Source organism: Phyllobates terribilis, unplaced genomic scaffold (assembly GCF_046119375.1).
Source record: "Phyllobates terribilis strain yellow unplaced genomic scaffold, ASM4611937v1 Scaffold_4__5_contigs__length_816908805, whole genome shotgun sequence".
Lineage (NCBI taxonomy): Eukaryota > Metazoa > Chordata > Amphibia > Anura > Dendrobatidae > Phyllobates > Phyllobates terribilis.
The window spans coordinates 4,979,753-5,007,414 of NW_027362764.1; the positions used below are offsets into that span (position 1 = coordinate 4,979,753).

Here is a 27,662-nt window from a genome sequence, read left to right on the forward strand (position 1 = left end):
TATCACTGTTATTATGGGGGCACCGTGGATGTCATTGTTATTATGAGAGCACTGTGGATGTCGCTGTTATGGGAGCACTGTGGATGTCGCTGTTATTATGGGGGCACCGTGGATGTCATTGTTATTATGAGAGCACTGTGGATGTCACTTATTATGGGAGCACTGTGGATATCACTGTTATTATGGAGCACTGTGGATATCACTGTTATTATGGGAGCACTGTGGATGTCATTGTTATTATGAGAGCACTGTGGATATCACTGTTATTATGGGAGCACTGTGGATATCACTGTTATTATGGGAGCACTGTGGATGTCACTGTTATTATGGGAGCACTGTGGATATCACTGTTATTATGGGAGCACTGTGGATGTCACTGTTATGGGAGCACTGTGGATGTTGCTGTTATTATGGGAGCACTGTGGATGTCACTGTTATGGGAGCACTGTGGATGTCGCTGTTATTATGGGAGCACTGTGGATGTCGCTGTTATGGGAGCACTGTGGATGTCGCTGTTATTATGGGAGCACTGTGGATGTCACTGTTATTATGGGAGCACTGTGGATATCACTGTTATTATGGGAGCACTGTGGATGTCATTGTTATTATGAGAGCACTGTGGATATCACTGTTATTATGGGAGCACTGTGGATGTCGCTGTTATTATGGGAGCACTGTGGATATCACTGTTATTATGGGAGCACTGTGGATGTCACTGTTATTATGGGGGCACTGTGGATGTCACTGTTATTATGGGAGCACTGTGGATGTCGCTGTTATGGGAGCACTGTGGATGTCGCTGTTATTATGGGAGCACTGTGGATGTCACTGTTATTATGGGGGCACCGTGGATGTCATTGTTATTATGAGAGCACTGTGGATGTCACTTATTATGGGAGCACTGTGGATGTCACTGTTATTATGGGAGCACTGTGGATGTCGCTGTTATTATGGGAGCACTGTGGATATCACTGTTATTATGGGAGCACTGTGGATGTCGCTGTTATTATGGGAGCACTGTGGATGTCGCTGTTATGGGAGCACTGTGGATATCACTGTTATTATGGGAGCACTGTGGATATCACTGTTATGGGAGCACTGTGGATGTCACTGTTATTATGGGAGCACTGTGGATGTCGCTGTTATTATGGGAGCACTGTGGATGTCGCTGTTATTATGGGAGCACTGTGGATGTCGCTGTTATTATGGGAGCACTGTGGATGTCGCTGTTATGGGAGCACTGTGGATGTCACTGTTATTATGGGAGCACTGTGGATGTCACTGTTATTATGGGAGCACTGTGGATGTCGCTGTTATTATGGGAGCACTGTGGATATCACTGTTATTATGGGAGCACTGTGGATGTCACTGTTATTATGGGGGCACTGTGGATGTCGCTGTTATTATGGGAGCACTGTGGATATCACTGTTATTATGGGAGCACTGTGGATATCACTGTTATTATGGGAGCACTGTGGATATCACTGTTATTATGGGGGCACTGTGGATGTCGCTGTTATTATGGGAGCACTGTGGATGTCGCTGTTATTATGGGAGCACTGTGGATGTCGCTGTTATGGGAGCACTGTGGATATCACTGTTATTATGGGAGCACTGTGGATGTCACTGTTATTATGGGAGCACTGTGGATGTCGCTGTTATTATGGGAGCACTGTGGATATCACTGTTATTATGGGAGCACTGTGGATGTCGCTGTTATTATGGGAGCACTGTGGATATCACTGTTATTATGGGAGCACTGTGGATGTCGCTGTTATGGGAGCACTGTGGATGTCATTGTTATTATGAGAGCACTGTGGATGTCGCTGTTATTATGGGAGCACTGTGGATGTCACTGTTATTATGGGAGCACTGTGGATATCACTGTTATTATGGGAGCACTGTGGATGTCACTGTTATTATGGGGGCACTGTGGATGTCACTGTTATTATGGGGGCACTGTGGATATCACTGTTATTATGGGAGCACTGTGGATGTCACTGTTATTATGGGGGCACTGTGGATGTCACTGTTATTATGGAAGCACTGTGGATGTCACTGTTATTATGGGAGCACTGTGGATGTCACTGTTATTATGGGGGCACTGTGGATGTCACTGTTATTATGGGGGCACTGTGGATGTCACTGTTATTATGGGAGCACTGTGGATATCACTGTTATTATGGGGGCACTGTGGATGTCACTGTTATTATGGGGGCACTGTGGATGTCACTGTTATTATGGGGGCACTGTGGATGTCACTGTTATTATGGGAGCACTGTGGATATCACTGTTATTATGGGAGCACTGTGGATGTCACTGTTATTATGGGAGCACTGTGGATGTCACTGTTATTATGGGAGCACTGTGGATGTCACTGTTATTATGGGGGCACTGTGGATGTCACTGTTATTATGGGAGCACTGTGGATGTCACTGTTATTATGGGAGCACTGTCGATGTCACTGTTATTATGGGAGCACTGTGGATATCACTGTTATTATGGGAGCACTGTGGATGTCTCTGTTATTATGGGAGCACTGTGGATGTCACTGTTATTATGGGAGCACTGTGGATATCACTGTTATTATGGGGGCACTGTGGATGTCGCTGTTATTATGGGGGCACTGTGGATGTCACTGTTATTATGGGAGCACTGTGGATGTCACTGTTATTATGGGAGCACTGTGGATGTCACTGTTATTATGGGAGCACTGTGGATATCACTGTTATTATGGGGGCACTGTGGATGTCACTGTTATTATGGGAGCACTGTGGATGTCACTGTTATTATGGGGGCACTGTGGATGTCACTGTTATTATGGGAGCACTGTGGATGTCACTGTTATTATGGGAGCACTGTGGATATCACTGTTATTATGGGAGCACTGTGGATGTCACTGTTATTATGGGGGCACTGTGGATGTCACTGTTATTATGGGAGCACTGTGGATGTCACTGTTATTATGGGGGCACTGTGGATATCGCTGTTATTATGGGAGCACTGTGGATGTCACTGTTATTATGGGAGCACTGTGGATGTCACTGTTATTATGGGGGCACTGTGGATGTCACTGTTATTATGGGAGCACTGTGGATGTCGCTGTTATTATGGGAGCACTGTGGATATCACTGTTATTATGGGAGCACTGTGGATATCGCTGTTATTATGGGAGCACTGTGGATGTCACTGTTATTATGGGAGCACTGTGGATGTCACTGTTATTATGGGGGCACTGTGGATGTCACTGTTATTATGGGAGCACTGTGGATGTCACTGTTATTATGGGAGCACTGTGGATATCACTGTTATTATGGGAGCACTGTGGATGTCACTGTTATTATGGGAGCACTGTGGATGTCACTGTTATTATGGGGGCACTGTGGATGTCACTGTTATTATGGGAGCACTGTGGATGTCTCTGTTATTATGGGAGCACTGTGGATATCACTGTGATTATGGGAGCACTGTGGATATCACTGTTATTATGGGAGCACTGTGGATATCACTGTTATTATGGGGGCACTGTGGATATCGCTGTTATTATGGGGGCACTGTGGATATCACTGTTATTATGGGAGCACTGTGGATGTCACTGTTATTATGGGAGCACTGTGGATATCACTGTTATTATGGGAGCACTGTGGATATCACTGTTATTATGGGGGCACTGTGGATATCACTGTTATTATGGGAGCACTGTGGATATCACTGTTATTATGGGGGCACTGTGGATATCACTGTTATTATGGGAGCACTGTGGATATCGCTGTTATTATGGGAGCACTGTGGATGTCACTGTTATTATGGGGGCACTGTGGATATCACTGTTATTATGGGAGCACTGTGGATGTCACTGTTATTATGGAGCACTGTGGATGTCACTGTTATTATGGGGGCACTGTGGATATCACTGTTATTATGGGAGCACTGTGGATATCACTGTTATTATGGAGCACTGTGGATGTCACTGTTATTATGGGGGCACTGTGGATATCACTGTTATTATGGGAGCACTGTGGATATCACTGTTATTATGGGAGCACTGTGGATATCACTGTTATTATGGGAGCACTGTGGATATCACTGTTATTATGGGAGCACTGTGGATGTCACTGTTATTATGGGAGCACTGTGGATGTCACTGTTATTATGGAGCACTGTGGATGTCACTGTTATTATGGAGCACTGTGGATGTCGCTGTTATTATGGGAGCACTGTGGATATCGCTGTTATTATGGGAGCACTGTGGATGTCACTGTTATTATGGGAGCACTGTGGATGTCGCTGTTATTATGGGAGCACTGTGGATGTCGCTGTTATTATGGGAGCACTGTGGATATCACTGTTATTATGGGAGCACTGTGGATATCACTGTTATTATGGGAGCACTGTGGATGTCACTGTTATTATGGGAGCACTGTGGATGTCACTGTTATTATGGGAGCACTGTGGATGTCACTGTTATTATGGGAGCACTGTGGATATCACTGTTATTATGGGAGCACTGTGGATGTCGCTGTTATTATGGGAGCACTGTGGATGTCACTGTTATTATGGGAGCACTGTGGATGTCACTGTTATTATGGGAGCACTGTGGATATCACTGTTATTATGGGAGCACTGTGGATGTCACTGTTATTATGGGGGCACTGTGGATATCGCTGTTATTATGGGAGCACTGTGGATATCACTGTTATTATGGGAGCACTGTGGATGTCGCTGTTATTATGGGAGCACTGTGGATATCACTGTTATTATGGGAGCACTGTGGATATCACTGTTATTATGGGAGCACTGTGGTTGTCACTGTTATTATGGGAGCACTGTGGATATCACTGTTATTATGGGAGCACTGTGGATATCACTGTTATTATGGGAGCACTGTGGATGTCGCTGTTATTATGGGAGCACTGTGGATGTCACTGTTATTATGGGAGCACTGTGGATGTCGCTGTTATTATGGGAGCACTGTGGATATCACTGTTATTATGGGAGCACTGTGGATGTCGCTGTTATTATGGGAGCACTGTGGATGTCACTGTTATTATGGGAGCACTGTGGATATCACTGTTATTATGGGAGCACTGTGGATATCACTGTTATTATGGGAGCACTGTGGATATCACTGTTATTATGGGAGCACTGTGGATATCACTGTTATTATGGGAGCACTGTGGATGTCGCTGTTATTATGGGAGCACTGTGGATGTCGCTGTTATTATGGGAGCACTGTGGATATCACTGTTATTATGGGAGCACTGTGGATGTCGCTGTTATTATGGGAGCACTGTGGATGTCACTGTTATTATGGGAGCACTGTGGATATCACTGTTATTATGGGAGCACTGTGGATATCACTGTTATTATGGGAGCACTGTGGATATCACTGTTATTATGGGAGCACTGTGGATGTCGCTGTTATTATGGGAGCACTGTGGATGTCACTGTTATTATGGGAGCACTGTGGATATCACTGTTATTATGGGAGCACTGTGGATGTCACTGTTATTATGGGAGCACTGTGGATATCACTGTTATTATGGGAGCACTGTGGATGTCACTGTTATTATGGGGGCACTGTGGATGTCACTGTTATTATGGGAGCACTGTGGATGTCACTGTTATTATGGGAGCACTGTGGATATCACTGTTATTATGGGAGCACTGTGGATGTCGCTGTTATTATGGGAGCACTGTGGATATCACTGTTATTATGGGAGCACTGTGGATATCACTGTTATTATGGGAGCACTGTGGATGTCACTGTTATTATGGGAGCACTGTGGATGTCACTGTTATTATGGGAGCACTGTGGATGTCACTGTTATTATGGGGGCACTGTGGATATCGCTGTTATTATGGGGGCACTGTGGATATCACTGTTATTATGGAGGCACTGTGGTTAGCTATTGGTTCCTGTCGTGTTCTCGTTGCCCTTGTTTGGTCTGTTTCCGGTTTCCTTGCCCCCGGAGTTCAGAGCTGTGCTGTCTTCCCACCTTCCCGGGTGTCATTGGTGGAGGATGTGACCCCAGGATCAGACCGTGACAGACGGGGCCCTTGTAAACGAACGAGATTCATAACTGACCTGCAGTCTCTATCTCCCCCTCCCGGTGTTTCTCGGGTAGTGCAGTATACTTATCCACAGACTATTTGTACTCAGCTATTTCCCTCTTTCGGAGACTCTAGGTAGTGCAGCATATGTTTATATACACCGTAGTTCTGCCACTCACAAGATGGCGGCGCGGTCTGGATACGGTGGCCAGGATGGAATTGGTCTTGTCAGGCATTTAGGAAGTGATGGGCTCTTCTTCAGCATAGTACCCTCGCGGGCAGAGCGTAATGTTTCCGGAGCTGAACACCCTGCTGGGGGCGGATCCTGAGTGCCCGGAGCGGGTGAGAGAATGACGTGTGTTGCCTGACTGTACCCCGGATTCCCGCAGCTGTGTGTGGGGACTGGAGCCAACATGGCGTCCTTCAGTGTACGGCACCGTGTAGATAGCGGACTAGACGGTGCTGTACCGCAGCTGTCATTTCGTCGTGCCTCCATTATGAGCCTGACCCCAGCCCCTCTATATAAGCAGATGTCGCCTCTTTCCGCTGCCATTTTTAATAAATATTCTCCGGGAATAAAAAGCAGAAAGCACAAGCTCCGGTTGTTTTCTTTTTTCTTCATGTTGTGGTGTTCGTGGCCGGTGACTGCGGCTCGGACGCGCCCGTGTCATCGGATCGTGCCGTTTCCTCATTCATCGTCTTTCCCGCCGGTTTTCTTCTTTCCGTCTTGTTTCCGCTGAGCCGTCTCGGTTTCTCCTCCACGATTTCTCCTCCTCCTGTGATTCCTTCTCTTCTGTGATTTCTCCTCCTGTCATTTCTGTTAGACCCCTCCTGTTAGTTTTTTCCATCTTGTGTTTTGCGGTCACGTGACCATCTGCCTTTATATTCCAGCTCCGCCCCTTTGGCTGTGCTGGACTTCAGTGTTTGACTGTTTTGCTAGCCAGGTGCTTCTGTGCCTTCTCTGTCAGTTCGCTTGGTCCTTCTGGGACCTCTAGTACCTTTTGTCAGTTTGTCTTTTTGTGTTCTGCAACAACTTCTCTGTTTAGGAGGTGTCCCAGTCCTTAGTTCTTTTAGGGACCCCTCCCTTTATGCTATAGGTCTTCGTTCAGACTAGCCTAGGACTAAGGCGGGTCTGTTCGCTAAGAACAGTCAGCCCGCTGCATCGTAGGGATTCAGCTTAGTCTTACTGTAGGGACAGCTTTCCCCTATCTTTCCTTAGTACTTGTTGCAGATCTTAACAATTCCTCCTCCTCCTCCTGCGATTTCTCCTCCTGCGATTTCTCCTCCTGCGATTTCTCCTCCTCCTCCTCCTGCGATTTCTCCTCCTCCTCCTCCTGCGATTTCTCCTCCTCCTCCTCCTGCGATTTCTCCTCCTCCTGCGATTTCTCCTCCTCCTGCGATTTCTCCTCCTCCTGCGATTTCTCCTCCTCCTGCGATTTCTCCTCCTCCTGCGATTTCTCCTCCTCCTCCTCCTGCGATTTCTCCTCCTCCTCCTCCTGCGATTTCTCCTCCTCCTCCTCCTCCTGCGATTTCTCCTCCTCCTCCTCCTCCTGCGATTTCTCCTCCTCCTCCTCCTCCTGCGATTTCTCCTCCTCCTCTTCCTGCGATTTCTCCTCCTCCTCTTCCTGCGATTTCTCCTCCTCCTCCTCCTGCGATTTCTCCTCCTCCTCCTCCTGCGATTTCTCCTCCTCCTGCGATTTCTCCTCCTCCTCCTGCGATTTCTCCTCCTCCTCCTGCGATTTCTCCTCCTCCTCCTCCTCCTGCGATTTCTCCTCCTCCTGCGATTTCTCCTCCTCCTGCGATTTCTCCTCCTCCTGCGATTTCTCCTCCTCCTCCTCCTGCGATTTCTCCTCCTCCTCCTCCTGCGATTTCTCCTCCTCCTCCTCCTCCTGCGATTTCTCCTCCTCCTCCTCCTGCGATTTCTCCTCCTCCTCTTCCTGCGATTTCTCCTCCTCCTCCTCCTGCGATTTCTCCTCCTCCTCCTCCTGCGATTTCTCCTCCTCCTCCTCCTGCGATTTCTCCTCCTCCTCCTCCTGCGATTTCTCCTCCTCCTCCTCCTGCGATTTCTCCTCCTCCTCCTCCTGCGATTTCTCCTCCTCCTGCGATTTCTCCTCCTCCTCCTCCTGCGATTTCTCCTCCTCCTCCTCCTGCGATTTCTCCTCCTCCTGCGATTTCTCCTCCTCCTCCTCCTCCTGCGATTTCTCCTCCTCCTCCTCCTCCTGCGATTTCTCCTCCTCCTCCTCCTGCGATTTCTCCTCCTCCTCCTCCTGCGATTTCTCCTCCTCCTCCTCCTGCGATTTCTCCTCCTCCTGCGATTTCTCCTCCTCCTCCTCCTGCGATTTCTCCTCCTCCTCCTCCTGCGATTTCTCCTCCTCCTGCGATTTCTCCTCCTCCTGCGATTTCTCCTCCTCCTGTGATTTCTCCTCTCCTGTGATTTCTCCTCTCCTGTGATTTCTCCTCTCCTGTGATTTCTCCTCTCCTGTGATTTCTCCTCTCCTGTGATTTCTCCTCTCCTGTGATTTCTCCTCCTCCTCCTGTGATTTCTCCTCCTCCTCCTGTGATTTCTCCTCCTCCTCCTGTGATTTCTCCTCCTCCTCCTGTGATTTCTCCTCCTCCTCCTCCTGTGATTTCTCCTCCTCCTCCTCCTGTGATTTCTCCTCCTCCTCCTCCTCCTGCGATTTCTCCTCCTCCTCCTGCGATTTCTCCTCCTCCTCCTGCGATTTCTCCTCCTCCTCCTCCTCCTGCGATTTCTCCTCCTCCTCCTCCTGCGATTTCTCCTCCTCCTGCGATTTCTCCTCCTCCTCCTCCTGCGATTTCTCCTCCTCCTCCTCCTGCGATTTCTCCTCCTCCTCCTCCTGCGATTTCTCCTCCTCCTCCTCCTGCGATTTCTCCTCCTCCTCCTCCTGCGATTTCTCCTCCTCCTCCTCCTGCGATTTCTCCTCCTCCTCCTCCTCCTGCGATTTCTCCTCCTCCTCCTGCGATTTCTCCTCCTCCTCCTGCGATTTCTCCTCCTCCTCCTCCTGCGATTTCTCCTCCTCCTCCTCCTGCGATTTCTCCTCCTCCTCCTCCTCCTGCGATTTCCCATCCTCCTCCTCCTCCTGCGATTACTCCTCCTCCTCCTCCTGCGATTTCTCCTCCTGCGATTTCTCCTCCTCCTCCTCCTGCGATTTCTCCTCCTCCTCCTCCTGCGATTTCTCCTCCTCCTCCTCCTGCGATTTCTCCTCCTCCTCCTCCTGCGATTTCTCCTCCTCCTGCGATTTCTCCTCCTCCTCCTCCTGCGATTTCTCCTCCTCCTGCGATTTCTCCTCCTCCTGCGATTTCTCCTCCTCCTGCGATTTCTCCTCCTCCTGCGATTTCTCCTCCTCCTGCGATTTCTCCTCCTCCTGCGATTTCTCCTCCTCCTCCTCCTGCGATTTCTCCTCCTCCTCCTCCTGCGATTTCTCCTCCTCCTGCGATTTCTCCTCCTCCTGCGATTTCTCCTCCTCCTCCTGCGATTTCTCCTCCTCCTCCTCCTGCGATTTCTCCTCCTCCTCCTCCTGCGATTTCTCCTCCTCCTCCTCCTGCGATTTCTCCTCCTCCTCCTGCGATTTCTCCTCCTCCTCCTGCGATTTCTCCTCCTCCTCCTCCTGCGATTTCTCCTCCTCCTCCTGCGATTTCTCCTCCTCCTCCTCCTGCGATTTCTCCTCCTCCTCCTGCGATTTCTCCTCCTCCTCCTGCGATTTCTCCTCCTCCTGCGATTTCTCCTCCTCCTGTGATTTCTCCTCCTCCTGTGATTTCTCCTCTCCTGTGATTTCTCCTCTCCTGTGATTTCTCCTCTCCTGTGATTTCTCCTCCTCCTGTGATTTCTCCTCCTCCTGTGATTTCTCCTCCTCCTCCTGTGATTTCTCCTCCTCCTCCTGTGATTTCTCCTCCTCCTGTGATTTCTCCTCCTCCTGTGATTTCTCCTCCTCCTGTGATTTCTCCTCTCCTGTGATTTCTCCTCCTCCTCCTGTGATTTCTCCTCCTCCTCCTGTGATTTCTCCTCCTCCTCCTGCGATTTCTTCTCCTCCTCCTCCTGCGATTTCTTCTCCTCCTGCGATTTCTCCTCCTCCTGCGATTTCTCCTCTCCTGCGATTTCTCCTCCTCCTCCTGCGATTTCTCCTCCTCCTCCTGTGATTTCTCCTCCTCCTCCTGCGATTTCTCCTCCTCCTCCTGCGATTTCTCCTCCTCCTCCTGCGATTTCTCCTCCTCCTCTTCTGTGATTTCTCCTCCTCCTCCTGCGATTTCTCCTCTTCTGTGATTTCTCCTCCTGCGATTTATCCTCCTCCTTTTCTGCGATTTCTCCTCCTCCTCCTGTGATTTCTCCTCCTCCTCCTGCGATTTCTCCTCCTCCTCCTGCGATTTCTCCTCCTCCTCCTGTGATTTCTCCTCCTCCTCCTGTGATTTCTCCTCCTCCTCCTGTGATTTCTCCTCCTCCTCCTGCGATTTCTCCTCCTCCTCCTCCTGCGATTTCTCCTCCTCCTCCTCCTGCGATTTCTCCTCCTCCTCCTCCTGTGATTTCTCCTCCTCCTCCTCCTGTGATTTCTCCTCCTCCTCCTGCGATTTCTCCTCCTCCTCCTGCGATTTCTCCTCCTCCTCCTGCGATTTCTCCTCCTCCTCCTGCGATTTCTCCTCTTCTGTGATTTCTCCTCCTGCGATTTATCCTCCTCCTTTTCTGCGATTTCTCCTTCTCCTCCTGTGATTTCTCCTCCTCCTCCTGTGATTTCTCCTCCTCCTCCTGTGATTTCTCCTCCTCCTCCTGCGATTTCTCCTCCTCCTCCTGTGATTTCTCCTCCTCCTGCGATTTCTCCTCCTCCTGTGATTTCTCCTCCTCCTCCTCCTGCGATTTCTCCTCCTCCTCCTGCGATTTCTCCTCCTCCTCCTCCTGCGATTTCTCCTCCTCCTCCTCCTGCGATTTCTCCTCCTCCTCCTCCTGTGATTTCTCCTCCTCCTCCTCCTGTGATTTCTCCTCCTCCTCCTGCGATTTCTCCTCCTCCTCCTCCTGTGATTTCTCCTCCTCCTGTGATTTCTCCTCTCCTGTGATTTCTCCTCTCCTGTGATTTCTCCTCCTCCTGTGATTTCTCCTCCTCCTGTGATTTCTCCTCCTCCTCCTGTGATTTCTCCTCCTCCTCCTGTGATTTCTCCTCCTCCTGTGATTTCTCCTCCTCCTGTGATTTCTCCTCCTCCTGTGATTTCTCCTCTCCTGTGATTTCTCCTCCTCCTCCTGTGATTTCTCCTCCTCCTCCTGTGATTTCTCCTCCTCCTCCTGCGATTTCTTCTCCTCCTCCTCCTGCGATTTCTTCTCCTCCTGCGATTTCTCCTCCTCCTGCGATTTCTCCTCTCCTGCGATTTCTCCTCCTCCTCCTGCGATTTCTCCTCCTCCTCCTGTGATTTCTCCTCCTCCTCCTGCGATTTCTCCTCCTCCTCCTGCGATTTCTCCTCCTCCTCCTGCGATTTCTCCTCCTCCTCTTCTGTGATTTCTCCTCCTCCTCCTGCGATTTCTCCTCTTCTGTGATTTCTCCTCCTGCGATTTATCCTCCTCCTTTTCTGCGATTTCTCCTCCTCCTCCTGTGATTTCTCCTCCTCCTCCTGCGATTTCTCCTCCTCCTCCTGCGATTTCTCCTCCTCCTCCTGTGATTTCTCCTCCTCCTCCTGTGATTTCTCCTCCTCCTCCTGTGATTTCTCCTCCTCCTCCTGCGATTTCTCCTCCTCCTCCTCCTGCGATTTCTCCTCCTCCTCCTCCTGCGATTTCTCCTCCTCCTCCTCCTGTGATTTCTCCTCCTCCTCCTCCTGTGATTTCTCCTCCTCCTCCTGCGATTTCTCCTCCTCCTCCTGCGATTTCTCCTCCTCCTCCTGCGATTTCTCCTCCTCCTCCTGCGATTTCTCCTCTTCTGTGATTTCTCCTCCTGCGATTTATCCTCCTCCTTTTCTGCGATTTCTCCTTCTCCTCCTGTGATTTCTCCTCCTCCTCCTGTGATTTCTCCTCCTCCTCCTGTGATTTCTCCTCCTCCTCCTGTGATTTCTCCTCCTCCTCCTGCGATTTCTCCTCTTCTGTGATTTCTCCTCCTCCTCTTCTGTGATTTCTCCTCCTCCTCCTGTGATTTCTCCTCTGTGATTTCGGTGCGTGCGACGTTCTCATCACTTTTTCTTGCAGTTTTTGCCTCCGGGCAGCAATGCTGCCATTTTATAATTTCGGGCCAGTTCACACTCGACGTCAGCACGCACTCAGATTTCTTCTTCGATCTCTTCCCATTCTAATATTTGCGTCTGGAGAAGACGAGCGACAAACAGAAAACACATTGTATTCTACTTCTGCTTGTTACGTTTCTGATTGTTCTCATTTCGGATCCTGCGCCCCCCTCTGTTATGTGGGGGCCGCAGCACTGATCACTAGGGGTCACATTATGGCCCCTCAAGCAGTGACCTCCAACCAGCGGCCCGCTGACCATGCTGGGAGTTGTAGTTCCGCCGTTTCAGGGTCTCTGTTTCCTCTTGTTTTGCAGGCCCAGTTCATCCTGATCAGCGGCCACAAGACGGACGCCGGCTTCCTGCTGCATCACTTCCTGTCCTATTACCTGAGGGGTGAGCGATACCCATGATGTCATGTATTGGAGGCGGGGCTTATAGTGTTGTCTCCAATGGTAACGACTAGTGATGATCGAGCGGGTTCTTTTAACCCCTTCAGCGAGCAAGACACTTGCAGGTGCGGCGACCGTAAAAGAATTGGCGAGCATGCCAAAATACTCGGCGAGCACCTGAGCATGCTCGCTGAAGAGGTTAATAGAACACGCTCGATCAAAACTACTAACGACCCATTTTTATCTCGGCAGCCGGGTGTCGCGTCTGCTTCATGGCCCTCGCTCAGTCGTTCAATCACTACAACATCATCGGCCAGAAGCTGGTGAGTCCCAGAAAGGGCAACATGGCTGTAATGAAGACCTCTGCTGCCATATATATATATATATATATATATATATATATATATATATATATATATATATATTACATTCCCCACCAATCTCTGTATCACTGCACAGTGATAATAATTACATACATCTTTATCTAAAAACCCATCAGTCACTGTGTACATACATTACATTACTGATCCTGAGTTACATCCTGTATTATCCTCCAGAGCTGCACTCACTATTCTGCTGGTGCAGTCACTGTGTACATACATTACATTACTGATCCTGAGTTACATGCTGTATTATACTCCAGAGCTGCACTCACTATTCTGCTGGTGCAGTCACTGTGTACATACATTACTGATCCTGAGTTACATCCTGTATTATACTCCAGAGCTGCACTCACTATTCTGCTGGTGAAGTCACTGTGTACATACATTACTGATCCTGAGTTACCTCCTGTATTATACTCCAGAGCTGCACTCACTATTCTGCTCATGCAGTCATTGTGTACATACATTACTGATCCTGAGTTACCTCCTGTATTATACTCTAGAGCTGCACTCACTATTCTGCTGGTGCAGTCACTGTGTACATTCATTACATTACTGATCCTGAGTTACCTCCTGTATTATACTCCAGAGCTGCACTCACTATTCTGCTGGTGGAGTCACTGTGTACATACATTACTGATCCCGAGTTACCTCCTGTATTATACTCCAGAGCTGCACTCACTATTCTGCTCATGCAGTCACTGTGTACATACATTACATTACTGATCCTGAGTTACATCCTGTATTATACTCCAGAGCTGCACTCACTATTCTGCTGGTGCAGTCACTGTGTACATACATTACATTACTGATCCTGAGTTACCTCCTGTATTATACTCCAGAGCTGCACTCACTATTCTGCTGGTGCAGTCACTGTGTACATACATTACATTACTGATCCTGAGTTACCTCCTGTATTATACTCCAGAGCTGCACTCACTATTCTGCTGGTGCAGTCACTGTGTACATACATTACATTACTGATCCTGAGTTACCTCCTGTATTCTACTCCAGAGCTGCACTCACTATTCTGCTGGTGCAGTCACTGTGTACATACATTACATTACTGATCCTGAGTTACATCCTGTATTATACTCCAGAGCTGCACTCACTATTCTGCTGGTGCAGTCACTGTGTACATACATTACTGATCCTGAGTTACCTCCTGTATTATACTCCAGAGCTGCACTCACTATTCTGCTGGTGCAGTCACTGTGTACATACATTACATTACTGATCCTGAGTTACATCCTGTATTATACTCCAGAGCTGCACTCACTATTCTGCTGGTGGAGTCACTGTGTACATACATTACTGATCCTGAGTTACCTCCTGTATTATACTCCAGAGCTGCACTCACTATTCTGCTCATGCAGTCACTGTGTAAATACATTACTGATCCTGAGTTACCTCCTGTATTATACTCCAGAGCTGCACTCACTATTCTGCTGGTGCAGTCACTGTGTACATTCATTACATTACTGATCCTGAGTTACATCCTGTATTGTACTCCAGAGCTGCACTCACTATTCTGCTGGTGCAGTCACTGTGTACATTCATTACATTACTGATCCTGAGTTACCTCCTGTATTATACTCCAGAGCTGCACTCACTATTCTGCTCCTGCAGTCACTGTGTACATACATTACTGATCCTGAGTTACATCCTGTATTATACTCCAGAGCTGCACTCACTATTCTGCTGGTGCAGTCACTGTGTACATACATTACATTACTGATCCTGAGTTACATCCTGTATTATACTCCAGAGCTGCACTCACTATTCTGCTGGTGCAGTCACTGTGTACATACATTACATTACTGATCCTGAGTTACATCCTGTATTATACCCCAGAGCTGCACTCACTATTCTGCTGGTGCAGTCACTGTGTACATACATTACTGATCCTGAGTTACCTCCTGTATTATACTCCAGAGCTGCACTCACTATTCTGCTGGTGCAGTCACTGTGTACATACATTACATTACTGATCCTGAGTTACCTCCTGTATTATACTCCGGAGCTGCGCTCCCTCTCAGGTTTCTGTTGCTTGTACTTTGCAGGGTGTGAGTCTGGTGGGCGCCCGGGATCAGGGGCAGCTGTCCTTCCTGGAGGGGCTGAGATCTTACACCCGCCTGCTCCTTACAGAGACCCCAGAGACTGAAGCTGAGAATCCGCTGCGTTTTCTAAGGTCGGTGTTTTGTGTCCTCCCCAGGATCAGTGACTCCGGCTCGGCGGCACTGGAGTCTGTTAGTCTAAAATCCATATCCTGGCTCTTCAGAGGCTTATGCCACTGATCTGTATGTCATGTCCACTATTCTTTACACTGCAGCTTTGCTTGCTCAGTTTGGTTTCGCAGAAAGTCAGGTGGGCAGATTATATAGCAGTGAGCACAGAAGAGTATAGGGCTGGGAGCACGGGGGAGCGGCTGTAATATCCTTATTGCTGCTCTGTCTCTTTTAGGACGGGGAGTGACCTCAGACCCCTCTATGACTTCATTACTGCCGCACTAACGCCCTCTGCAGGTGAACAGTGGAAGTGCCCGGTGCTGATTATCGATGATGTCAGTGTGCTGCTCAGTCTGGGGGTCACCACTCTACAAGTGCAAGACCTCCTCCACTACTGCAGAGCCAGCGTGTGCCACAGGTACCAGGTGTGTGCCCTCCATCATGGACAATCCATCATCTGTGCTTACATGGGACTGCAGGTGACATCTACTACATTATCTGTACTCAGAGAGTTATCACTGTGTTATCTGTGGTGTTACATAGGACTGCAGGTGACATCTACTACATTATCTGCACAGAGAGTTATCACTGTGTTATCTGTGGTGTTACATAGGACTGCAGGTGACATCTACTACATTATCTGTACTCAGAGAGTTATCACTGTGTTTTCTGTGGTGTTACATAGGACTGCAGGTGACATCTACTACATTATCTGTACTCAGAAAGTTATCACTGTGTTATCTGTGGTGTTACATAGGACTGCAGGTGACATCTACTACATTATCTGTACTCAGAAAGTTATCACTGTGTTATCTGTGGTGTTACATAGGACTGCAGGTGACATCTACTACATTATCTGTACTCAGAGAGTTATCACTGTGTTATCTGTGGTGTTACATAGGACTGCAGGTGACATCTACTACATTATCTGTACTCAGAGAGCTATCACTGTGTTATCTGTGGTGTTACATAGGACTGCAGGTGACATCTACTACATTATCTGTACTCAGAGAGTTATCACTGTGTTATCTGTGGTGTTACATAGGACTGCAGGTGACATCTACTACATTATCTGTACTCAGAAAGTTATCACTGTGTTATCTGTGGTGTTACATAGGACTGCAGGTGACATCTACTACATTATCTGTACTCAGAGTTATCACTGTGTTATCTGTGGTGTTACATAGGACTGCAGGTGACATCTACTACATTATCTGTACTCAGAGAGTTATCACTGTGTTATCTGTGGTGTTACATAGGACTGCAGGTGACATCTACTACATTATCTGTACTCAGAGAGTTATCACTGTGTTTTCTGTGGTGTTACATAGGACTGCAGGTGACATCTACTACATTATCTGTACTCAGAGAGTTATCACTGTGTTATCTGTGGTGTTACATAGGACTGCAGGTGACATCTACTACATTATCTGTACTCAGAGTCATCACTGTGTTATCTGTGGTGTTACATAGGACTGCAGGTAACCGCGGTCTTTGGCCTCTCAGGGGGCCGTGGTTTGTCTGCTGCAGGGAGATGACGGATCAGAGGACGCTGATAACGAGTGGCTGCTGAAGTCTCTGTGGCACCAGAGTGGGCTGGTCCTGCGGGTGGAGGGTCTCGTCACCGGCTTCTGTAAGGACGTGCATGGACAGGTGGGTTTATCTCGGAGCAGCAGTCTCTTATACCACCCACGTGTAATGTGAAGGATTGTACCATTGGTGATACGTCCCCCTCATGAGGGCCACGGTAATGAGGGGCCCTGCAGAAGCACATTGCCTACGGGAGCCATAGTCAGGTGTTTGCTGCTTGTGTTGTGACTGGAGCGTTCTGCTCTGTACCCCTCACAGCTGAGCATCACCCGGAGGACACGGGAGCAACATCGGCCGCTCATCTATCAGTACAAGATCCACGACAAGACCGTCAGCTTCTTCGCCAGGGGACTGTCTGCAGCCGTCCTGTAACCTGCAGACGTGACGCCGGGCATCAGGAGCAGTTATTGTATCACACAGAGGGGGCGCTACAGACGAGACTGAGGGGTGGAGGCAGCGTATACACATCTACATGGATGGACTCGAGGAATCCTGTTCTGGTTGGTGGCGGAGCAGCCGCTCTGTGTACCAGGTGATGAGACTCGCATGGTCTGTGCGCCGCCGCCGTGGGGGGACGTCTGGGGCTGCACAGTCAGTCATTCTTTCTTGCTGATATGTTGTGGATTTGCTGAACCACATAGGAGTTTATATTGCAAAAAGAAAATAAAATATGTTGCGTATTACACTCTGTGCATGGTACACAGGGCGAGGGTCCGTGACGGAGGCGCGCGGTACACAGGGCGAGGGTCCGTGACGGAGGCGCGCGGTACACAGGGCGAGGGTCCGTGACGGAGGCGCGCGGTACACAGGGCGAGGGTCCGTGACGGAGGCGCGCGGTACACAGGGCGAGGGTCCGTGACGGAGGCAGGTGGTACATTATCTCTGAGCTAGTTGCACTGAGCATGTCCAGTGTGTCATTAGAGCTGATCTGCACATGCTCAGTAGGACTAGCTCAGAGCGGCTCCAAGGCATGCTGGACAGTCATCAGTATAATCTGCGATCGATTTGGTCATGACAGGACACTAGCGCTGATGTTTTGGGATCAGATATCCCCTTTTCCCGTGGGATCCTTCACATGATGATCTGTTCCTGCGTAGCTCGATAGTGCGGTGTGTACAGTGTTAAAACTTAACTTTTCCTTCAATATATATAAATAAAATTCACCAATAAACGCTTATTTTTAATAACACCCCGTTCTTTTTAGCAGTTTCTAAGTACAATCTAGGAAAGTCAGTGTAAGAATACAGATGAGAAGCAGCAACGGCTTCAGGCGGAGGCCGGCCGGCTCTGCAACGGCTTCAGGCGGAGGCCGGCCGGCTCTGCAACGGCTTCAGGCGGAGGCCGGCCGGCTCTGCAATGGCTTCCATCTGAATCCAGCGGTTTCTATTGCCAGGACAATGCGGGACCAGACGGCTGTGCTGACAGCATTATAAAGAATGGGATCCATCTCCCCAATCTCTCTTGTATCCAGAATCTTTGTCAGGGACGAAGTTCAGATGTTGATTGTCCGGCAGAGAAACCTTCTGGTGCAGAGGGATGGGGGTCCGGATCTGGCCCTAGTGGGCCCTGTTAGGACTAGACCACCCTAGGTCCCCAGGACTCCGCTCCTTACAAGGGCAGGACACCGCTTTCCCTGGTGGACACAGTAGCCCATAGGGAGGCACATTGGGGCTGTATAGGGCTATTTTGTCCACCAGGGAAAGCTGTGCATAATGGCCAAAACCAAAATTTCAATTTGCAGACACTGTGTTTCGGGGTACAGCCCCTCGCCCTCCTAAGTCATGTGATAAGGCTCCTTGAAGGGTCACTATTGACTTTTAGGATTGCTACTTCCTGTAGGTGGCGCTAGAGTTCTAATTCTCCCTCTCTGAAGAGACAATTTCCATCATAGTAATAGAAACCGCCGTCCTCCGCCTGAAGCCGCTGCAGAGCCGGCCGTCCTCCGCCTGAAGCCGCTGCAGAGCCGGCCGTCCTCCGCCTGAAGCCGCTGCAGAGCCGGCCGTCCTCCGCCTGAAGCCGCTGCAGAGCCGGCCGTCCTCCGCCTGAAGCCGCTGCAGAGCCGGCCGTCCTCCGCCTGAAGCCGCTGCAGAGCCGGCTGTCCTCCGTCTGAAGCCATCGCTGCTTCTCATCTATATTCTTACACTGACTTTCCTCTTTACCAAAGTTGATTCTGCTTAGTCAGAAACTGCTAAAAATAACGGGGTGTTTGTATTTTATTGATGTATATTGAAATAAAGGTTACGTTTCATCAGTGTACACACCCTGCTATTCTGCGCTTGATTTTGGGGTATATCACCCCGCTATTTAATTGTTGCATAGCATGCACTTTGCTGATTGTGTCTGTTCTCGCGCAGCCAACAAACAAAGCACGACGCTTCAGAGAAAGTTTTATTTATGAAAATTACAGAAGATCGAAAAAAAAAAAACTAAATTAAAAATATTCCAAGAACCTAAGAGTCTGTACACGCAGCGGCTCCAACCTACAGCAAAATAAATTATAGCCTTTACCAAAAATATTCTCCTCTCCGCGGCCGCCAGTCCCACCTGACGTTAACAGTAGTCGGTTCAGCGCCATGGACCGTTTCGGGGGCAGCGACTCCAGTCACATGAGCTGTCGCACGGCGGGTGGGTGACCGTACGGCTGGAGCAGAGCGCGCCGCGCCGCCATCATAGCGCTATGCTCACTGTCATTTTACTGGATCTGGGTTTTTCTCAGGGGACACTTCCCAGGAAGGGGGCGCGTTGGAAAGGGGGAACATTGCTGGCATTTATTAATGACACCCTCCCCCCACACCTCTATCGCCTCGCACTGGGGGGGATTCATACGACCTGGTCACTGCAGCCCCCACAATCGCTATGCATGGTAAGGAGCCTGATCCCGTGGCAGTGCTGAATGGACTAGACTCGTCCTCACGAGTCGAGGATGCCGGCTGGTGGGACGATCCCAGGGATCTGCTCCTGCAGGTCTTTATGTGCACCCGTCCCCAGGGGCCACTGGCTCCTGTCTATGGCAGGACACGGTTCTGTCCTCCTCTGCAGCAGAAGGAGCGACGCGCGGCTCCTCCATACTCAGCATCGTGTATTTTGCTGCATGTCCAGATCACAGAATTTTTACTTTTCCAAACATTCCCATCATCGCCGGCCTAATCTGCCCTTGAGGGTCCCGAGAGACCCTTCAGTCCGAGGTGTACAACACCGCAGGGTTACCCCTCCGTCATGTGCGATCGCTACGTGCTGTCGATTCATTACGAATCTTTCCGGGGTGCTGCATTTTCTGGGGCATCGCCGACGGCTGAAGGCCGAACCCTAGAAAATGGGGTGCTGTAAATTGTACAATTCCATTGGAAGTATAGAGACGCGAGGAGACGGATCGTTTCTTAGCTCGTCTCCTCGTGGTGGAAGGACCCTTCAGTCGAGCTTCTCCAGGACCGACGGGACGTAGACCAGGCTGAGCTCGCTGCCGAAGTCGCAGACAATCGCCGCGTTGTCCAGGACCAGGATCTGCCGCGCCGGCTGCGCTTCCTCACACTTTCCCAGGTAGACGGTCTGCAGGAGGTCTCCGTAACCAATGTCCCAGAAGGACACGCAGCCCTGGCCGCCCGTCACAAGCAGGTTATCAGAGATGAGACCCAAACTGGAGCCACAACCCAAGTCCTGAGGAGAGAGAACGTGAAGCCGTCAGACAGGACACAGCGGGGGGATCCAATGTCTATGGACAGGAGACTAATAGGGGCAGTCTGTAAGATCTCCCGAGGGAAGAGGGATACCATGGATTAACCCTTTGCATGAAACCTGAGGACTTGGTGCAGCTTGTCAGTCCTGTGCACAGTGACATTGTGCATGTCTTCCCAGCAGTGGACACAGACCCATCACCCCCATCATCACTCACTTGCTGTATGGAGTACAGCTTTATCCCGGAGCTGCGGTCCCATATACTGATCACATCGTCCAGGCCGCTGCTGATGACGTAGGACGCCGTGCACAACAGGGAGGTGATGTCTCCTCGGTGCCCGTGCATGTGAGCGACCCGACTTCCGGTGAGAACATCCCATAAACAGATGGCTCCATCTTGTCCCCCACTGGCCAGGACCATGGTCTGCAGATGAGGACGGGTAAGTATGGAGGTCCCAAAGGGGCAGCGTCTCTCCCGCCCCAAGTGCAGGCACTCACCTGATCTACATAAATGGCCGTGATCCCTCCTGAGTGACCCTGCAGTGTGAACAAGCAGCAAGCGTCCTCCAGGCGGTACACCTAGAGACAGACGAGACCCCGTTACATATCACAGCCCCGGCTGCCAGGACTCTTAAGGAACCAAACTAGAAATCGTCCGCATCTCACTCACTCTCAGAGTGTGGTCCTGGCTGCCGGTCACCAGCCGCCCGGCCGCGGCCTTTAACACTGTGATTGGCTTCTGGTGGGCACATGACACAGTGTGAGTCATGTGACAGCGGATGATGTCATCGCTGGAGTAGAGCGGAGAGCTGGGGACGGCGCTGCGGACGGCCGCTCCTGGGAACAAGAACCTCGTCAGTACAAGATGGGGAACGAGAACCTCGTCAGTACAAGATGGGGAACGAGAACCTCGTCAGTACAAGATGGGGAACGAGAACCTCGTCAGTGCAAGATGGGGAACGAGAACCTCGTCAGTACAAGATGGGGAACGAGAACCTCGTCAGTACAAGATGGGGAACGAGAACCTCGTCAGTACAAGATGGGGCCCAGAATATTTACTCCAGGAGTGAACGCAGAAGAAATAGACTGATCAGGAAAGCACCGGCCGAAACATTGGGCCCGGACCACGGACGGGAGGCCACTCACCTCTGAATTGTAACGGGCTGGACGACTTCTGCAAATCCAGAGAGAAGAAATCCAAGGAGCCATTCAGCCGAGCGGCGACAATCCTGAAAGATGGAAACACCCGTCATTATGAGCGTCCTGTAATCTGCACGTACGGAGCCGGAGCGAGGACAAACCTGTGATTCAGGAAAACCAGCGCAGTGATCCCGCTCTGACAGTCGCCGTTACTGCAGCGGAGGACCCCCTCGATGGCGTCCCACACCTACGGGCGAAGAAACAATGGAGATGATATAAAGCATCGGCCGAAGCATCCAGCACATGGATAATGGAAGGAGAATCAGACGGGGGGGCTACACGGGGGCCACGGCGTTAACTGCATCACACCAGGAGTTTTCTGGGGAAATCTATGGGAGCGGTGAGACGTTGTCAGCACTGGATGACCCCTGGAAGCAGCTTGTGTAGGGAGGCTTATAGGCCGGCGGGGGGTCTTCAGAGCCACCGATCCTACCGTATAATGTATGAAAAAACGGGGGGAAAACTGCAGTTCCCAGTGATGCCGTATACAGTGTAACTGGCAGCCATGGGCGCCTCCATGACTGCAACGGCAATCGTGACATTTAAATGACATGGTCTGGGAAGGATAGTGGCACTTAAATGGTTAAAGAGCAGCGATCGGCGCACGCTACAGCCGCATATGCTTGGTATAGAGCAGAGCGGTGATGAAAAATGTTCGTCACAGGTCGTTAAGGGGTTAAAGAGCCTCCCCCAACCAACTGATGAGGTGCAAGAACCCCAAAACAGCTGAGAAGATTCTGGATTGGCTTTATTGTGTGTGAAAAATGTGTTAATATTAATTTAGGACTGGCACCTCCAGTAGGGGGCGCTAGAAGCCGTGTTCTATTCCCTTGTGACGAGGCTATCTGCACACATAATGTCTGTGCATGCGGTCTGCTGCCATTTGGATTTTTTTAATACCTTGTGTTTCATGATTGCAGCCACATGGCCATATTACACTATGGTGCGATGTCGTGCGTAACTCGGACATAGTCACCATACAATCATAAACCTTCCTAAATGCAGCGAGGGGCCTGCCTACCTCCGCCGGGCACACCCAGGGGCCCGCCAACCAAAACTAGGGGCCTGCCTACCTCCGCTGAGCGCACCTAGGGACCCGCCAACCAAAACCAGGGGCCTGCCTACCTCCACCAGGCGCACCTAGGGACCCGCCAACCAAAACCAGGGGCCTGCCTACCTCAGCCGAGCGTACCTAGGGGCCCGCCAACCAAAACCAGGGGCCTGCCTACCTCCGCCGGGCGCACCTAGGGGCCCGCCAACCAAAACCAGGGGCCTGCCTACCTCAGCCGAGCGCACCTAGGGGCCCGCCAACCAAAACCAGGGGCCCGCCTACCTCCGCCGAGCGCACCTAGGGGCCCGCCAACCAAAACCAGGGGCCTGCCAACCAAAACCAGGGGCCTGCCTACCTCCGCCGAGCGCACCTAGGGGCCCGCCAACCAAAACCAGGGGCCTGCCTACCTCCGCCTGGCGCACCTAGGGGCCCGCCAACCAAAACGAGGGGCCTGCCTACCTCCGCCTGGCGCACCTAGGGGCCCGCCAACCAAAACCAGGGGCCTGCCTACCTCCGCCTGGCGCACCTAGGGGCCCGCCAACCAAAACCAGGGGCCTGCCTACCTCCGCCGGGCGCACCTAGGGGCCCGCCAACCAAAACCAGGGGCCTGCCTACCTCCGCTTGGCGCACCTAGGGGCCCGCCAACCAAAACCAGGGGCCTGCCTACCTCCGCTGGGCACACCCAGGGGCCCGCCAACCAAAACTAGGGGCTTGCCTACCTCCGCCGAGCGCACCTAGGGGCCCGCCAACCAAAACCAGGGGCCTGCCTACCTCAGCCGAGCGCACCTAGGGGCCCGCCAACCAAAACCAGGGGCCTGCCTACCTCAGCCGAGCGCACCTAGGGGCCCGCCAACCAAAACCAGGGGCCTGCCTACCTCAGCCGAGCGCACCTAGGGGCCCGCCAACCAAAACTAGGGGCCTGCCTACCTCTGCTGGGTGCACCTTGGGGCCCGCCTACCTCAGCCAGAGCCCCATCAATCACCATACACTCAGCTATAAACCATTGATATCTGTATACCTCGAGCTTTCCGTTACTCCTCCCAGCTACAATGAGGTTTCCTTGTAGTCCCAAACTCCACACCGAACTGTCGGAATCTTCACCCCATCCGGACACAGGCGAGGACGTGCCGTTACACAGCGCCAGCTCTTCTGCAGAGCTCTTCCTCCTAACAGAAGCACAGCCGCCGTCGGACCGGCTCCCGGGTGATCTGTTGCGCCCGCCTGGTATGAGCTGGCACTGTCCATAGGGGGCCGGCGAGAAGACAGGAGGAACACTGCAGGAGGATCCGTGCTCCTCGTAGACCCGCTGCACCAGACTGCTGAAGTCGTACCCGCTGGACTCCGACTCTGGCCTCACCGGTCCATGGCCGCCCTCCGGCCTCACCGGTCCCCGGCCGCCCTCCGGCTCCTCCGGCTTCACCTGCTCGCAGAAGTTCGTATCTATCAGACTTGAAAGATCGGGTTGATCATAGAAGAGCGGCGGCAGCAGCGAGGGTGGCTGTCTCCTCTTCAAGTAACCATTTTCCAAGGAGTCCTCGGGGTATTTACATTCGGGGAATTGCTCCCAGGTGTCCTGATACTCGAAGGTCCCACTGCTCTCCCTGCGCAGCCTGGACGGGAGGAAACGCAGACACGGTCAACGGCCGCACATAAGACCCGGATGGAAATGATACGCTGCCATAATACTTCTACCTCAGGTAATGACTTACTGCTCAGCTACAATTCTGAACAAGCAAAGCTGCAGTGTAAAGCACAGGGGAAGCACAAAGCAGCAGCCTGATCCTCTAACGAGATAAGATGATGCTGGCGTCCTAGCTGTGCTCCGATGGAGTCGGCTGAGCAGCAGCACTCGTCATATAAATAGTATTGTCCATAACGTCCAGGACATCGTACAGTACAGACAAATAATCACCGCCTGGATTTCCAAGGAATTCTCCTTTTCCCCCCAAGAGTCGGCAGAGACGCTGATGTCAGTATGAGCTGCCGGGGTCCCCAGAGGAGGAAACCTGCATCCACTGAAGATCCTAAGAAGATGTAATGTTTTTCTATTAGATCACTTCTTCACCAGATACGGGATCCAGAAGATCATAAATATCCTCACAACACGGATCCCAGGCGGAGAATGTCGACACCTGAACTCGTCACGCTCGGCAGCCTCATCATTAAGATGTGTGTAAGATGCGCAGCCGTCCTCGCCGTGACTCCGGAGGGTGCGGCGGCTCGGGCGCTTTATCAGACACCCGGCACAGATGCATTTTCTGCACTCACTCGGCTGCTGACAAGTCTGGAAGCGCCGAGGAGCCTTCACCAGCACAATCCAGGGGTCAGGACGCCGTCCCGGGACACGTTCTGCGTGTAATGGCAGCAGCTCCAGGGTCTCCAGTAATAGAAAGCGTCTGATAGATTTGTTCTGGTGTCGCCTATCTCCTGTGGTTCATCTCTTTCTGGATAAGGGGGTCTAGGAAGGGACGATGGTCTTCAGATGGCTTCATTCTTAATCACGGCCGTGGAGGGGACGCAGATTTCGGGGCTCACCGGGCACCACACATCCCCGGGCCGCCCGCACAGCAGGATCCGTGGATCCAGGTTTCTGACGGAGACGTGCGGAGTCTTTCCCTAAGCTGCGGCTCATACTGACCTCAGCGTCTCCGTAAACTCTTGTGGAATAAGGAGAATTACTTGGAAATCCATGAGGTGATTATTATCTGTACTGTATGTGGTCATTCTGCTGTAATGGACATCAGGGAATCTTATAAAGAAGCCTCTGCCTACGATCCTATGGGTGCAGCAGGTATTTGGTATTTATATGGAGTTTGGTGACTTCGGCTCCTTTGATGATTGAATCACCTTTTACAAGATGAAACCTGCAGCAAAGTATATGAGAAGCGGCCGCACGTCACCATCATCCCAATACCTCCGCGCCCCATCGAGAGCTCCACGCTTGGGCGCACGCATCGCCTCCGGTTATATCACACGTACAATGCGGTTCGCCTCTTACCCTTGCTTGGGAATGACGGTCAGGCAGTCTCCCGTCTGAGCGTCCCACACTCGGATCTGACCGGCCAGGCAGCAGCTCACTAACAGCATCCCATCACTGGCGAGACACTCGATGTCCTGCGAGACAGCAGGAGAGGATGAGGATGAGAGTACAGCGCAAACAGATACCTGATGAAGACGTCAGGCCACGCACCAGGAGATGACCTCTCAGGACAAGAGGCACGATCTCTGTTTCAGGGGGCGAATACCCGTAGTCGTCACAGGGCAGGTCCCCTTTCTTCCGGCGGCTGTGAGACAGACCGTTCTGCCCGTAGTTTTTAGGGCACAGCAGTCGGTAAAGACAGAAGAGGAGCAAAACCAACAGAATTCCAGACGCTAAACCCAAAGCTCCGACCCTGAGGAGAGAAAAGATGGATTTACTTCTGGGGAGGACGGGAAGAGGGGCGAGGGAGGAAGCGGGGCGCAGAGGATGGGGGCACGAGAGAGAGGAAACCGGGCGCGGAGGATGGGGGCACGAGAGAGGGAGGAAGCGGGGCGCGGAGGATGGGGGCACGAGAGAGGGAGGGAGCGGGGCGTGGAGGATGGGGGCACAAGAGAGAGGAAACCGGGCGCGGAGGATGGGGGCACGAGAGAGAGGAAGCGGGGCGCAGAGGATGGGGGCACGAGAGAGAGGAAGCGGGGCGCAGAGGATGGGGGCACGAGAGAGAGGAAGCGGGGCGCAGAGGATGGGGGCACGAGAGAGAGGAAGCGGGGTGCGGAGGATGGGGGCATGAGAGAGAGGAAGCGGGGCGCGGAGGATAGGGGCACGAGAGAGGGAGGAAGCGGAGGATGGGGGCAAGCGAGAGGGAGGAAGCGAGGCGCGGAGGAAGGGGGCACGAGAGAGGGAGAAAGTGGGGCGCGGAGGATGGGGGCAAGCGACAGGGAGGAAGCGGGGCACGAGAGAGAGGAAGCGGGGAACGGAGGATGGGGACACGAGAGACAGGAAGCGGGGCACGGAGAATGGGGGCACGAAAGAGGAAGCGGGGCGCGGAAGATGGGGGCACAAGAGAGGGAGGAAGCGGGGCGCAGAGGATGGGGGCACGAGAGAGAGGAAGCGGGGCGTGGAGGATGGGGGCACGAGAGCGGGAGGAAGCGGGGCGCGGAGGATGGGAGCACAAGAGAGGAAGGAAGCGGGGCGCAGAGGATGGGGCACAAGAGAGGAAGGAAGCGGGGCGCGGAGGATGGGGGCACGAGAGAGAGGAAGCGGGGCGCGGAAGATGGGAGCACGAGAGAGGGAGGAAGCGGGGCACGAGAGAGAGGAAGCGGGCCGCGGAGGATGGGGGCGCGGAGGATGGGGGCACGAGAGAGAGGAAGCGGGGCGCGGAGGATGGGGGCACGAGAGAGGAAGCGGGGCGCGGAAGATGGGGGCACGAGAGAGGAAGCGGGGCGCGGAAGATGGGGGCACAAGAGAGAGGAAGCGGGGCGCGGAAGATGGGGGCACAAGAGAGGGAGGAAGCGGGGCACGAGAGGGAGGAAGCGGGGCGCGGAGGATGGGGGCACGAGAGAGAGGAAGCGGGGCGCGGAGGATGGGGGCACGAGAGAGGGAGGAAGCGGGGCGCGGAGGATGGGGGCACGAGAGAGGGAGGGAGCGGGGCGTGGAGGATGGGGGCACAAGAGAGAGGAAACCGGGCGCGGAGGATGGGGGCACGAGAGAGAGGAAGCGGGGCGCAGAGGATGGGGGCACGAGAGAGAGGAAGCGGGGCGCAGAGGATGGGGGCACGAGAGAGAGGAAGCGGGGCGCAGAGGATGGGGGCACGAGAAAGAGGAAGCGGGGTGCGGAGGATGGGGGCATGAGAGAGAGGAAGCGGGGCGCGGAGGATAGGGGCACGAGAGAGGGAGGAAGCGGAGGATG

At 52.1% G+C, this 27,662-nt stretch overlaps 2 protein-coding genes across 2 annotated transcripts in view; one reads left to right on the plus strand and one right to left on the minus strand.

The window, feature by feature from the left end:
* Nucleotides 1-6,206: 6,206 nt before the first annotated feature.
* ELP6 (elongator acetyltransferase complex subunit 6) lies at nucleotides 6,207-17,534 on the plus strand. Its single transcript, XM_073676450.1, has 7 exons — nucleotides 6,207-6,396; nucleotides 12,576-12,654; nucleotides 12,903-12,973; nucleotides 15,097-15,224; nucleotides 15,497-15,686; nucleotides 16,768-16,914; nucleotides 17,110-17,534. The coding sequence occupies exons 1-7, from the start codon at nucleotides 6,343-6,345 to the stop codon at nucleotides 17,221-17,223; spliced, it is 783 nt and encodes a 260-aa protein (XP_073532551.1). The 5' UTR covers nucleotides 6,207-6,342; the 3' UTR covers nucleotides 17,224-17,534.
* A 1,742-nt stretch (nucleotides 17,535-19,276) lies between these two features.
* SCAP (SREBF chaperone) overlaps nucleotides 19,277-27,662 on the minus strand; it is a 54,896-nt gene continuing 46,510 nt past the window's right edge. The window contains exons 15-23 of the mRNA XM_073677085.1: nucleotides 25,965-26,166; nucleotides 25,773-25,888; nucleotides 23,793-24,384; nucleotides 21,825-21,910; nucleotides 21,670-21,752; nucleotides 21,194-21,360; nucleotides 21,022-21,102; nucleotides 20,741-20,947; nucleotides 19,277-20,505 (exon numbers count right to left, since the gene is read on the minus strand). Coding sequence (XP_073533186.1) covers nucleotides 20,260-20,505; nucleotides 20,741-20,947; nucleotides 21,022-21,102; nucleotides 21,194-21,360; nucleotides 21,670-21,752; nucleotides 21,825-21,910; nucleotides 23,793-24,384; nucleotides 25,773-25,888; nucleotides 25,965-26,166 — 1,780 coding nt within the window. The 3' untranslated portion in view covers nucleotides 19,277-20,259. The remainder of the gene's footprint in view (nucleotides 20,506-20,740; nucleotides 20,948-21,021; nucleotides 21,103-21,193; nucleotides 21,361-21,669; nucleotides 21,753-21,824; nucleotides 21,911-23,792; nucleotides 24,385-25,772; nucleotides 25,889-25,964; nucleotides 26,167-27,662) is intronic.

Bases quoted from the DNA above. Each gene is read 5' to 3' on its own strand.
- ELP6 (XM_073676450.1), top strand. From the start codon at position 6,343: ATGTTTCCGGAGCTGAACACCCTGCTGGGGGCGGATCCTGAGTGCCCG. The intron at 6,397-12,575 runs GTGAGAGAATGA...CTTGTTTTGCAG, and splicing joins ATCCTGAGTGCCCGGAGCGG to GCCCAGTTCATCCTGATCAG. The intron at 15,225-15,496 runs GTCGGTGTTTTG...TGTCTCTTTTAG, and splicing joins AATCCGCTGCGTTTTCTAAG to GACGGGGAGTGACCTCAGAC.